This window comes from Hyperoodon ampullatus, assembly GCF_949752795.1.
Source record: "Hyperoodon ampullatus genome assembly, chromosome: 2".
In the NCBI taxonomy this organism is placed as follows: Eukaryota; Metazoa; Chordata; class Mammalia; order Artiodactyla; family Ziphiidae; genus Hyperoodon; species Hyperoodon ampullatus.
In genome coordinates, this window is record NC_136915.1 from 17,436,656 (window position 1) to 17,449,162 (window position 12,507).

Here is a 12,507-nt window from a genome sequence, read left to right on the forward strand (position 1 = left end):
TACAGCAAAAATGCCTGTAATGTCAATGGTATCTGGCATTTAGCAAGCAATCAATGTTAGCTATTATAATCATTGATTAGCTATTGTAATCATTGCTCAAAGCCTCCCAAGAGTGGTCCTGGGACTGATTCCAAATTCTGTTCTTTGTTCCCTTGAAAACGGGCAAAATGTAAGACAAATAAAGGAAGTGAGAGATGCCTTATAAATGGCCTTCATACAGGAAGATCAATTAAGAACATAAAATCAATCTGTGACATCGATGAATCTATAACCTGCTGGTAAATACTTATAATGTCCTCAGTGACAGAGGCAGCCTTAAAAACCTCCCACTTGACAGTCTCTCTGGTTTTAAAGTGCAGCTCAGCTGCTGGGGAACAAGGACCTCAAAGGTCCCATGGGCAGTGGTGTGCTGGTAAACATTTAACAACTGCCTCTCAGTGATGGTGGATAATTTGCATTCCCACCATGACCTACTGCAAACTACCCACAGAGTTGGGAAGAGCTGTGCCCAGTGGGCCCCAGTACATCCCCATCTGCCTGGCACCAAGATGAGCTGGGAAGAGCCCTGTTTTGGAGAAGACCTAGATTGGGGTCCCCACCATGAACCAGCTCTGGACCTCAAGTCACTTTGCAGCCTTTCTCTCAAATGGAGACAAAAATCCCTGCCAAGGGGCTTCCCTGGTGGCGCAGTGGTTGAGAGTCCACCTGCCAATGCAGGGGACACGGGTTCGAGCCCTGGTCTGGGAGGATCCCACATGCCGTGGAGCAACTGGGCCCGTGAGCCACAACTACTGACCCTGCGCGTCTGGAGCCTGTGCTCCGCAACGAGAGGCCGCGACAGTGAGAGGCTCGCGCACCACGATAAAGAGTGGCCCCCGCTCGCTGCAACTGGAGAAAGCCCTCGCGCAGAAACGAAGACCCAACACAGCCCCAAAATAAATAAATAAATAAATAAAGCTGACGCAGCCACAGATAAAATAAAAATAAATTAAAAAAAAAATCCCTGCCAAGGGTGGGCTACTCTGTGCCTCTAGGGACAGCTTATACAATAAATCGAGCTTCTTTTTTCCTCTAGCTTGTCCATTCCTCCTTCTCTTCCTGGCAGGAGCTCCTTAAGCAGGTGACCTCTGGGGCTCCCCATCAAATTTCTGTGGCTACAAAACTTGAAGGTGTCCAGGTGAGATGGTCAAACAGGGCTCAACACTTAGAGCCACCTGACAGTATGACCTGCTGGCAAAGTCCCCCGGGAAAATCGCCAAGTTTACAAAATGTCGCTGTTTATACAATTAACAAGAACTTCATAAGCTGCAGGTGATTGGAACTCTCTGATCAGGGTACAGATACAGCTGATGATAAATCCCTGTATACTTAACACAAGCCTGTTCCTTTTGGGAGAGCAGGTGCTCTGTGCAGGTAAATTCCCACAACTCTGAAACAGGATGTGTTGAATACCAGGATTTTCACATTTTCAATCTTTACTGATTTAGTGAACACCTAACTTAAACCCAAGTGCCTGGGTCCATCTCCATGGAGACAGCTTGTTTTAACCAACCAGGACATTCCACTTGTGACTCAAAGCCTTTGGGGCACACAGGTGAGCTCTATTTTCCACACCCGCAGCCAGAGAGCACTGCTGGTCACCAAGCACCCAGCTCAAGTAGACTTGCAAAGTGGGAGAGGAAAGAGGATGCTCCCAGGCTCTATCTCAGCTGAAGAATTTAGATCAGAGGATGGGGCTCATTCCCAATCAACTTTTGGTGTGGAAGGTCCTAGAAAGGAACAGGAAGGTCCTCAAGCCCCTAGAGAAGCAACAGAAGGATGTTTGATACATGCGTCTGAATTCAGACTCTGCTGCTGGGGGCTTGCCTGGAACCGCCGTGTATTCCTAGAACCACACTGTGAAAGGCTGGGGCGCCTTTCCCTGAGCCTCCTGGCGTCTGGGAAGAAAACCAAATTTCCAGATACCAGGGAACAAAAAGACATTCTCTGTCCAAGGGTGGAATGAATCAAACTGGTTTAGGGCTGGCGACGTGGGCTGTCATCACCGATGACACTGAAATGATACTAAGATCGATTACTGTAATATGTTCGAATTTCATGTCAGTTTACAAGATGAGATCTCATCCTTTGCCTTATCTCACCGTCATGCAACCCCATGGGCAGGGCAGGCCGATTCTCATCCAGGACACCAGGCTTCAGCGGTCCAGGACTTCTTTAAACACTAGACATAATTTTTTTATACATAACCATGCCCATTTCTTCTGGGAGATGCGCCACCGTTTTCAACCTGTCCTCAAAGAATTCTGTGACTTAAAGTTAAGACCCACTGCCCCTTATGAGGGCAGGGGCTGTCCCTAATTTGTCTCTGTGTTCTGCAACGGAGCAGGTGTAAATGAGCAAGCAAAGCCCATTTTACAAGGAAGGAAACCAAGGCTCAAAGAGGGGGTTATGTAACTTGTCCAAGGCTCACGGTGGGGCTGGGCCAGAGCAGTCTTCTGACTCCAAGCCCAGGACTCACACAACTCCAGGCTGCTGCCTCTGCTAAAATCCTCCCCACCCTGGGAACTCTGTAGCTGGGAGGGAGGAAAAGCCTTTCCTTGCTTGCTTGGAAGAATAGAGCAAAAGCAATGGTGAAAAGACATCTGGGGGCAGAGCCTGGAAGCCACGCTGGGGCAGATGTGCCCAGGGCTACTGTGCTTTCTCGGCCAGTCTTGGGCTGTCAGTTGCCTTTGTGGCCACTGCAGGGGGGAGAGGGACTGCTGGAGCCCTTCTGGGCTGAGAACTGGGCAGCTGGAGCAAACCAAATCATGTTGCACAAACAGCATCTCCCTCGACTTCCTGGCCTCGGAGCGGAAAAACAGTGCCAGATGGTGCCCAGCACAGGCTGCTGACCTCCATAACAATCCACTCAGCACCACTTCCTCTGATGCCAGCTTCTCTGGGGACCTAAAGGGCAGCTGGCACCCAGAAGGAGGCCAGGCTCTCTTGCCCTCATCCCCAGCCTTTGTGTGGGCTGCACCTCTGCCTGAGACACTCAGTCAGCCCGGCTCTTGCTCACTTATTCATTAGACTCACCCTCCCTGACTTAGCTCTGCCCCTGGCCCCAGTGCCCTGCTTCTTTTGCCCAAAGCACTCGGCAATGAGATTGAGCTTGTTTCCTCGCTGGTGTCCCTTACTCGCCCGGAAGCACGTCAAGAGCAAGGCCCCAAGGGAGCCCCACAGACACCTGCTGGAGGGAGGGATGGAGAGAGAAAAAGGGGTAGGGACCTAGGTGTTCTTCCCTAAAGCGCAGAAATGAGCCAAACTCTAATGGATGGGCAGGACTCGGCCGGGCAGAGGAAGAGTGAAGCCTCAACACAGGTGGCCTGGACATCCTTCCGAGCAGGGAAGCACGGCCTAGCCGAGCATTCCTGGGCGATGGCAGGAAACAGGAAGATTGACTAAGGCCATTCTGCTGATTCCTCTGCGACCCCAGAGCCTGGGGGAAGGCTGGACACCAATGTGCCACGAACTGGAAGGAAGGAACTGGCAGGCAATCAACTCACTACCTGCAAGTCCCAAGCAGCCACCAGGGGGCAGGCTTTGGTAGAGGCTGACCTACAGAAGAGACATGGACTTCTCAGATGGGTACACCCAGGGCAGAGAGTGTCACAGTTCTGACCCTGACCCTGTATCAGCTCCAGGAGGTCACCAGGGGTCGTGGTCAAAAGCAGAGCTCCAGTGAGCCAAGCCTGAGTCCAGGTCCCAGATGCCCTGCCACTTAGGAGCCTAGAGGCCTTGAGCACATCACCTAACCTCCTGGCTAGGAAAAGGGAGGTGACATCAGAACCCAACCTTCACGTTTATTGGCTGTGCACCAGGCTTGATGTACTTGAGCTTCAGAGACTGGAAATGCCCAGTCAATGTGAGCCAATATTATCACGACCACAGAGTCTCCCCAGGTAGCTGCGGTTGCAGAAAAGCAGCCTGGCGTAGGGCAAGAGACTGGCTTTGGCTGGTCTCTGGCTATGTGGCCTTCAGCAGGCAACTCTAATTCTCTAAGCCTCAGTTCCGTCTGTGAATTGGGGACAACAACCATCCCTGCTTCACGGGGTTGTTCTGAGGGTCTGGTGAAGGGGGTATAAACACCCCAGTCTAGTGCCCTCCATCCTGAATCCTGTGCTGCCTCGGCCTCCGCGTCAGCAGAGCTCAGCTACCTGCAGTTCAGCTGCTGTCACTTTGTGGTAGAGGAGCTCCTCGTCCCGGCGCTTCTCCTGGGGGATGGTGATGTTGGCCAGCGCTGTCTCAAAGTCCAGGATCTGCTGCATCTGGGGCCGGATGGTGTCCTCGTCCCCTCCGCCCAGCAGCTTTCCCAGCTGGACCATGTAGTTCAGGTATCCCGTCAGCACCTGTGGGACCCAGCACCCCCCATCCGTCAGTGGCTGCTACCCACTGCCCACTGGACAAGGGGGGCAGGGCGGGGCAGGCCAGCTTCAGCCCCACGCAGGGAGCCAGGGGGCTGGGGGGTTTCACCTAGGACACCCACTAGAAACCAGCTTCAAGAAAGGTTTTGGCAGTGCATCCCTTCACTGGTTCCCCATGGCCCTCAGGATAAAGCCCACAAAGGTCCCCAGGTGGGTTGGTCCCTGCTGTCGCAGCCCATCCTCCCTCCTGGACGCTCACCACATGGAAGCCACCAAGAGGGCCATTGCATTGCTTAGTTCTTGGAACGCACTTCTGATCCACCCTGCGCTACCAGGCCCCCAGATTTGAATTAGGTCTCCAGGTTACTTTCTCAGCTCACCCTTCCCTTCTCACAATTTATCATCATACCTCTAATCAGGTGGTTAGTTACTTAACATCTGCCTCCCCTCCCAGACTCGAAGCCCCATGGGGCAGGGACCAAGCTGGTCTTATTCACCACTATCTCCCTAGCATCAGGCACTTGGTAGGCACTTGCTCAATACAAGTGGGTGGAATCATGAATGGACAGTCAACGAACCTCAGGCCAGGTCTCCCTGGGACATCACAGGAGGCAGCCAGGGGGAGGGAAAGGTGTGGGCTTTGGAGTTAGCGGATCTGGAGAATCTCAGCCTCACCACTGACGACTAGCTGTGTGACCTTGATAAGGTCACTTAGCATCTCTGAGCCTTATTTCCTCCTCTGTAACAGGCCAGGTAAAAATAATGCCCATGTGACACATAAGGCGAATGAAGTTCAGAGATGTTCAGTACCTGCAGGGTTACTGGGAAGGCCAGAGGTGATGTGTATGTAAGGCGGTGGGCGTTATCACTGCCTCGCTCTAGAATGGGGACAAATGACACCCGTCCCTTGTGCCCACGGTGCCTGAATATGGAAGAGTCTTACTCTAGAATGGGGACAAATGATACCCCTCCCCTGCCAGGGACTGCCAGGTAAGGGACACCTCTATATTCCTCTAGCTTCAAAGACCCGCAGAGGTGTGTACACTGAGGGAACACCGAGGGGGACGAACCATGGAGAGAGGTGGTCTAGGCGGGAGCCACTCTCTGAAGAGGCACACCTACCTTCTCATTCTCGGTTTTGTTCAGGTAATAATCCCTCGAGGGTAAGCCCAGGCCAGACTGGTCCACCTGAAGAGAAAGGCGGGGGTGAGAAGGGATCTCCCGTTGCGCACGCACACCTGCGCACACACGCCTGCACGCAGTCTCCGCAGGCATGTGGTAATGGAGGAGCAGCTCAGGCCCCAGCAGGAGCACAAGCTGGTAGCCGAGGCCACCCCTGGGATGGGCCCCCCAGTGAGGGGACAGACACATGTCGGGCTACATTCCTTCCCACACATGTGGTCAGCCGCGGGGATTTGGGGCCCTTCTGAAGGTCAGACAGAACCACCCTCCTCTTTAAACCCCTCCTAGGCTCGGCGGAGCACTTCTGCTTCATTAAACACTTCCCAAGGTGGTAAGCAGTCCAGGGCCACTCACGGCTGTGTCACCTTGGTCAAGTTGCCAAACCTTTCTGATCCTCAGGTTCTTTACCTGGAAAATAGGGGAACTATCTAACCGGCAGAGCTGGAATGAGGATTCAAGGAGAGAGTGCCAGTGAGGGCCTTGTTGGGTGCTGGGCAGGTAGGGAGGGTCAATCCCTGATAGCTCCTATCAGAGCCTTGGGCCACACCTTGACACACCTAGAGTAGGTATTGCTATAGTTCATTTGACTGATAAGGAAATTGCATCTCAGAGAGGTTGAGGCACTTGCCCATGGTTACGCAGTGAGTTAGTGGCAGAAGTGGGTGGGAACTTAGCCTTCAGGACCCCCAACCCGGGTTTCTCGCTTCTGCCTCTGAGGGTGAGCAGACAGGGCTGGGGTCCCCTGGGTGTGCTGATACTCAGCCTGGGGCAGGCTCTGGCGGGAAGAGGTGGACTCAAAGTTATTCTGAGCAGAGCCACAAAGGCCAGAGACTGAGCTGGGGTGACCGGGAGGTGACTCCAGCTGTGCCCAGGACTTGACATCACTCCTGGGACCCACAGTAACCAATCAGAACCCCAAAGATTCACCTGTGCTGCAGTGACCCCAACCTACCCAAGGAAGGCAAGCCTGCCCTTTCACAACTTTCCTGCAAAAATCTCACAGTTGGGAGCCTCCAGAAATAACCAAGCTCAGAAACCAGAAGCCTGTTGCCCAAGGGCAGGTCTGCTTGCTAAACTCAAAACAGGCCCTGAGGTCAGGCCCGGCCCTCTCCCCCGGCCTCCAGGCCCCTCACCTGGATCACATTGCTGCTGGAGTTCTTAGAGTCCGCGCTGACGTAGACGGAGAAGAAGGGCGAGGTGCGGTAGTGGGACGTCACCACCTGCAGCGTGCCCTGGAAGTTGTCCTTGTCCCAGGGCCCTGTGATGTTCCAGCCCCCGAGCTGTGGGGAGGGAGGGGGGCCGGGGAGGGGATGAGACAGGGTCGGGGGAGACCGGGTGTGGATTCTGACTCTGCGGCTGACTTGCTCTGTGACCCTCTGCAGTCCTCTGACCTCTCTGAGCCTCAGGAGTAAATGAAAAGGCTGGTCTGTCTTCCTTCTTTTTTTCTTTCTCTCTCTCTTCCTTCCTCCCTCCCTCCCCCTCCCTCCCTTCCTCCTTCCCTCCCCCCTCCCCTCCCTTCCTTCCTCCCTCTCTCTCTGTCTCTCTTCCTCCCTCCCTCCCTCCTTTCCCTCCTTCCTTCCTCTCTCTCTTCTTCCCTCCATCCCTCCTTTCCCTCCTTCCTCTCTCTCTCTCTCTCTCTCTCTCTCTCTCTTTTTCTTCTGGCCGTGCCATGCTGTGCAACTTGTGGGATCTTAGTTTTCTGACCAGGGATTGAACCCACGCCGCCTGCAGTGGAAGCGCAGAGTCCCAACCACTGGACCGCCAGGGAAGTCCCTGGTCTGTCTTCATGAGGGGTTTCTGACCAGTCATGAAAACATATGGTGGCTGCTCCCTAGGTAGCTGGGGATGGGGATAGGAAGGAGAATTTTCCTGTACTCTGTTCACTTTTGCGTACTCAATCACATGAATGTAATTCCTATTAAAGTAGAAATTCAATTGTGCCTATAAAAAAAGGGTCCTATTCTTTAAAAGGTTGGTGATTTAAGGTCTACCAGAGTTTCTCTTCGAGGTGGGATGCTTTTCATCTCCTCAGTCTTCCCTGGTTGGGCACGTGCTGGCATGTGGGGCCTGTGCCAGCGGGGAGGGGCTGTCCCGTCCCAGATGCCCACAGCTCCCCACCCTGCTGCAGTGCCTCCCCTGAGCCCACCTAGGAGGCGGGCCTCTGGGGAGCAGCAGTTCCCCTGAAAACACCCACGGCTACCCTTCTGTGTGCACTGGGCAGTGTGGCCAGCCTTGGGCGCCCCCCACGACCCCCAAGTCCATCCAAGGCTGACTGGAAGGTGCCCAGGAAGAAGAAGACTCATTCTGCTCAGGGTGACGGGGGGCCCGGGTCAGCGTGGCCCTCCTCATGGGGAGGGCTCTGCTGCTGATCCCAGACTTTCTGCTGGTCCTTCCAGAACACAACCCTCCTCACACACAAACATGCCCCCTGAGGAAATGGAAGCAGCAACGTAGAGAAACATCTTCCCTGTAAATAGGGCCCTTGTCCCGCTCACAACATGCCCAGAGACACATACATGTGACAGACAGCCCCACACAAATACATACAGACATTCCCAACTACACAGAGATGTGCACGCACACACACACAGACACACTCAGACAACCTGACACACGCCAGCAGACAGACTCCATGATCCAGCTGGTCGAGGTGGCTGGAGGTGTGAGGTGGCTGGGCCCTGGTGGCAGCTGAGAGATGGGGCAGAAGCCAAGGGCACAGGCTGGTGGCAGGGGCAGGAGGAGATGGGGGGCAGGGGGCAGGGGCAGGAGATGGGGGGCAGGGGGCAGGGGCAGGAGATGGGGGGCAGGAGGCAGGGGCAGGAGGAGATGGGGGGCAGGGGGCAGGGGCAGGAGATGGGGGTAGGGGGCAGGGCCAGGAGGAGATGGGGGGCAGGGGGCAGGGGCAGGAGGAGATGGGGGGCAGGGGGCAGGGGCAGGAGGAGATGGGGGGCAGGGCCAGGAGGAGATGGGGGGCAGGGGGCAGGGGCAGGAGGAGATGGGGGGCAGGGGGCAGGGGCAGGAGGAGATGGGGGTAGGGGGCAGGGGCAGGAGGAGATGGGGGGCAGGGGGCAGGGGCAGGAGGAGATGGGGGGCAGGAGGCAGGGGCAGGAGGAGATGGGGGGCAGGGGGCAGGGGCAGGAGATGGGGGTAGGGGGCAGGGCCAGGAGGAGATGGGGGTAGGGGGCAGGGGCAGGAGGAGATGGGGGTCAGGGGGCAGGGGCAGGAGGAGATGGGGGGCAGGGGGCAGGGGCAGGAGGAGATGGGGGGCAGGGGGCAGGGGCAGGAGGAGATGGGGGTAGGGGGCAGGGGCAGGAGGAGATGGGGGGCAGGGGGCAGGGGCAGGAGGAGATGGGGGGCAGGGGGCAGGGGCAGGAGGAGATGGGGGGCAGGGCCAGGAGGAGATGGGGGGCAGGGGGCAGGGGCAGGAGGAGATGGGGGGCAGGGGGCAGGGGCAGGAGGAGATGGGGGTAGGGGGCAGGGGCAGGAGGAGATGGGGGGCAGGGGGCAGGGGCAGGAGGAGATGGGGGGCAGGAGGCAGGGGCAGGAGGAGATGGGGGGCAGGGGGCAGGGGCAGGAGATGGGGGTAGGGGGCAGGGCCAGGAGGAGATGGGGGTAGGGGGCAGGGGCAGGAGGAGATGGGGGTCAGGGGGCAGGGGCAGGAGGAGATGGGGGGCAGGGGGCAGGGGCAGGAGGAGATGGGGGGCAGGGGGCAGGGGCAGGAGGAGATGGGGGGCAGGGGGCAGGGGCAGGAGGAGATGGGGGGCAGGAGGCAGGGGCAGGAGGAGATGGGGGGCAGGGGGCAGGGGCAGGAGATGGGGGTAGGGGGCAGGGCCAGGAGGAGATGGGGGTAGGGGGCAGGGGCAGGAGGAGATGGGGGGCAGGGGGCAGGGGCAGGAGGAGATGGGGGGCAGGGGCAGGAGGAGATGGGGGTCAGGGGGCAGGGGCAGGAGGAGATGGGGGGCAGGGGCAGGAGGAGATGGGGGTCAGGGGGCAGGGGCAGGAGGATATGGGGGTCAGGGGGCAGGGGCAGGAGGAGATGGGGGTCAGGGGGCAGGGGCAGGAGGAGATGGGGGCAGGGGGCAGGGGCAGGAGGAGATGGGGGCAGGGGGCAGGGGCAGGAGGAGATGGGGGACAGGGGGCAGGGGCAGGAGGAGATGGGGGACAGGGGGCAGGGCCAGGAGGAGATGGGGGTAGGGGGCAGGGGCAGGAGGAGATGGGGGGCAGGGGGCAGGGGCAGGAGGAGATGGGGGGCAGGGGCAGGAGGAGATGGGGGTCAGGGGGCAGGGGCAGGAGGAGATGGGGGTCAGGGGGCAGGGGCAGGAGGAGATGGGGGGCAGGGGGCAGGGGCAGGAGGAGATGGGGGGCAGGAGGCAGGGGCAGGAGATGGGGGTAGGGGGCAGGGGCAGGAGGAGATGGGGGGCAGGGGGCAGGGGCAGGAGGAGATGGGGGGCAGGGGCAGGAGGAGATGGGGGACAGGGGGCAGGGCCAGGAGGAGATGGGGGCAGGGGGCAGGGGCAGGAGGAGATGGGGGACAGGGGGCAGGGGCAGGAGGAGATGGGGGTCAGGGGGCAGGGGCAGGAGGAGATGGGGGACAGGGGGCAGGGGCAGGAGGAGATGGGGGGCAGGGGGCAGGGGCAGGAGGAGATGGGGGGCAGGGGGCAGGGGCAGGAGGAGATGGGGGGCAGGGGCAGGAGGAGATGGGGGCAGGGGGCAGGGGCAGGAGGAGATGGGGGGCAGGGGGCAGGGGCAGGAGGAGATGGGGGGCAGGGGGCAGGGGCAGGAGGAGATGGGGGGCAGGGGGCAGGGGCAGGAGGAGATGGGGGGCAGGGGGCAGGGGCAGGAGGAGATGGGGGGCAGGGGCAGGAGGAGATGGGGGACAGGGGGCAGGGGCAGGAGGAGATGGGGGTCAGGGGGCAGGGGCAGGAGGAGATGGGGGACAGGGGGCAGGGGCAGGAGGAGATGGGGGACAGGGGGCAGGGGCAGGAGGAGATGGGGGGCAGGGGGCAGGGGCAGGAGGAGATGGGGGGCAGGGGGCAGGGGCAGGAGGAGATGGGGGGCAGGGGCAGGAGGAGATGGGGGCAGGGGGCAGGGGCAGGAGGAGATGGGGGTCAGGGGGCAGGGGCAGGAGGAGATGGGGGACAGGGGGCAGGGGCAGGAGGAGATGGGGGGCAGGGGGCAGGGGCAGGAGGAGATGGGGGGCAGGGGGCAGGGGCAGGAGGAGATGGGGGGCAGGGGCAGGAGGAGATGGGGGCAGGGGGCAGGGGCAGGAGGAGATGGGGGGCAGGGGGCAGGGGCAGGAGGAGATGGGGGGCAGGGGGCAGGGGCAGGAGGAGATGGGGGGCAGGGGGCAGGGGCAGGAGGAGATGGGGGGCAGGGGGCAGGGGCAGGAGGAGATGGGGGGCAGGGGCAGGAGGAGATGGGGGACAGGGGGCAGGGGCAGGAGGAGATGGGGGTCAGGGGGCAGGGGCAGGAGGAGATGGGGGACAGGGGGCAGGGGCAGGAGGATATGGGGGTCAGGGGGCAGGGGCAGGAGGAGATGGGGGGCAGGGGGCAGGGGCAGGAGGAGATGGGGGGCAGGGGGCAGGGGCAGGAGGAGATGGGGGGCAGGGGGCAGGGGCAGGAGGAGATGGGGGGCAGGGGGCAGGGGCAGGAGGAGATGGGGGGCAGGGGGCAGGGGCAGGAGGAGATGGGGGGCAGGGGGCAGGGGCAGGAGGAGATGGGGGGCAGGGGCAGGAGGAGATGGGGGCAGGGGGCAGGGGCAGGAGGAGATGGGGGGCAGGGGGCAGGGGCAGGAGGAGATGGGGGGCAGGGGCAGGAGGAGATGGGGGCAGGGGGCAGGGGCAGGAGGAGATGGGGGGCAGGGGGCAGGGGCAGGAGGAGATGGGGGGCAGGGGCAGGAGGAGATGGGGGCAGGGGGCAGGGGCAGGAGGAGATGGGGGGCAGGGGGCAGGGGCAGGAGGAGATGGGGGGCAGGGGGCAGGGGCAGGAGGAGATGGGGGACAGGGGGCAGGGGCAGGAGGAGATGGGGGACAGGGGGCAGGGGCAGGAGGAGATGGGGGGCAGGGGGCAGGGGCAGGAGGAGATGGGGGGCAGGGGGCAGGGGCAGGAGGAGATGGGGGGCAGGGGGCAGGGGCAGGAGGAGATGGGGGGCAGGGGCAGGAGGAGATGGGGGGCAGGGGCAGGAGGAGATGGGGGGCAGGGGGCAGGGGCAGGAGGAGATGGGGGGCAGGGGGCAGGGGCAGGAGGAGATGGGGGGCAGGGGGCAGGGGCAGGAGGAGATGGGGGGCAGGGGCAGGAGGAGATGGGGGGCAGGGGGCAGGGGCAGGAGGAGATGGGGGGCAGGGGGCAGGGGCAGGAGGAGATGGGGGGCAGGGGGCAGGGGCAGGAGGAGATGGGGGGCAGGGGCAGGAGGAGATGGGGGCAGGGGGCAGGGGCAGGAGGAGATGGGGGGCAGGGGGCAGGGGCAGGAGGAGATGGGGGGCAGGGGGCAGGGGCAGGAGGAGATGGGGGGCAGGGGCAGGAGGAGATGGGGGCAGGGGGCAGGGGCAGGAGGAGATGGGGGGCAGGGGGCAGGGGCAGGAGGAGATGGGGGCAGGGGGAAGGAGGAGATGGGGGCAGGGGGCAGGGGCAGGAGGAGATGGGGGCAGGGGGAAGGAGGAGATGGGGGCAGGGGCAGGAGGAGATGGGGGGCAGGGGTTCACCTTCTCGATCAGCTCCATCAGGGGTTTGGCCTTGAGCTCCTCAATCCTGCTTTCGTTCATACATGCACGGTAGTATACCTGGGCCTTCCTTTCTGCCTCACTCACACTGGCCGTGGAGTTTTCTGGAACGACAAGGGAAAGCAGTTTGCAACACACCCCCATTTGCACACTGGGTGGCCCTGGGCGAATCCCTCTTGGAGCCTGGGTGTTCTCAGCTGTGA

General features: G+C 60.8%; 1 protein-coding gene across 2 annotated transcripts in view; it reads right to left on the bottom strand.

The window, feature by feature from the left end:
• Nucleotides 1-12,507, bottom strand: part of ECE1 (endothelin converting enzyme 1) — a gene marked incomplete at both ends in the record, with an annotated part of 58,001 nt that overhangs the window by 19,873 nt on the left and 25,621 nt on the right. For both annotated transcript variants that reach the window (XM_079727082.1, XM_079727083.1), the window contains 4 exons: nucleotides 4,197-4,388; nucleotides 5,526-5,591; nucleotides 6,719-6,865; nucleotides 12,287-12,408. In XM_079727082.1, the coding sequence (XP_079583208.1) occupies nucleotides 4,197-4,388; nucleotides 5,526-5,591; nucleotides 6,719-6,865; nucleotides 12,287-12,408 (527 nt within the window). The remainder of the gene's footprint in view (nucleotides 1-4,196; nucleotides 4,389-5,525; nucleotides 5,592-6,718; nucleotides 6,866-12,286; nucleotides 12,409-12,507) is intronic.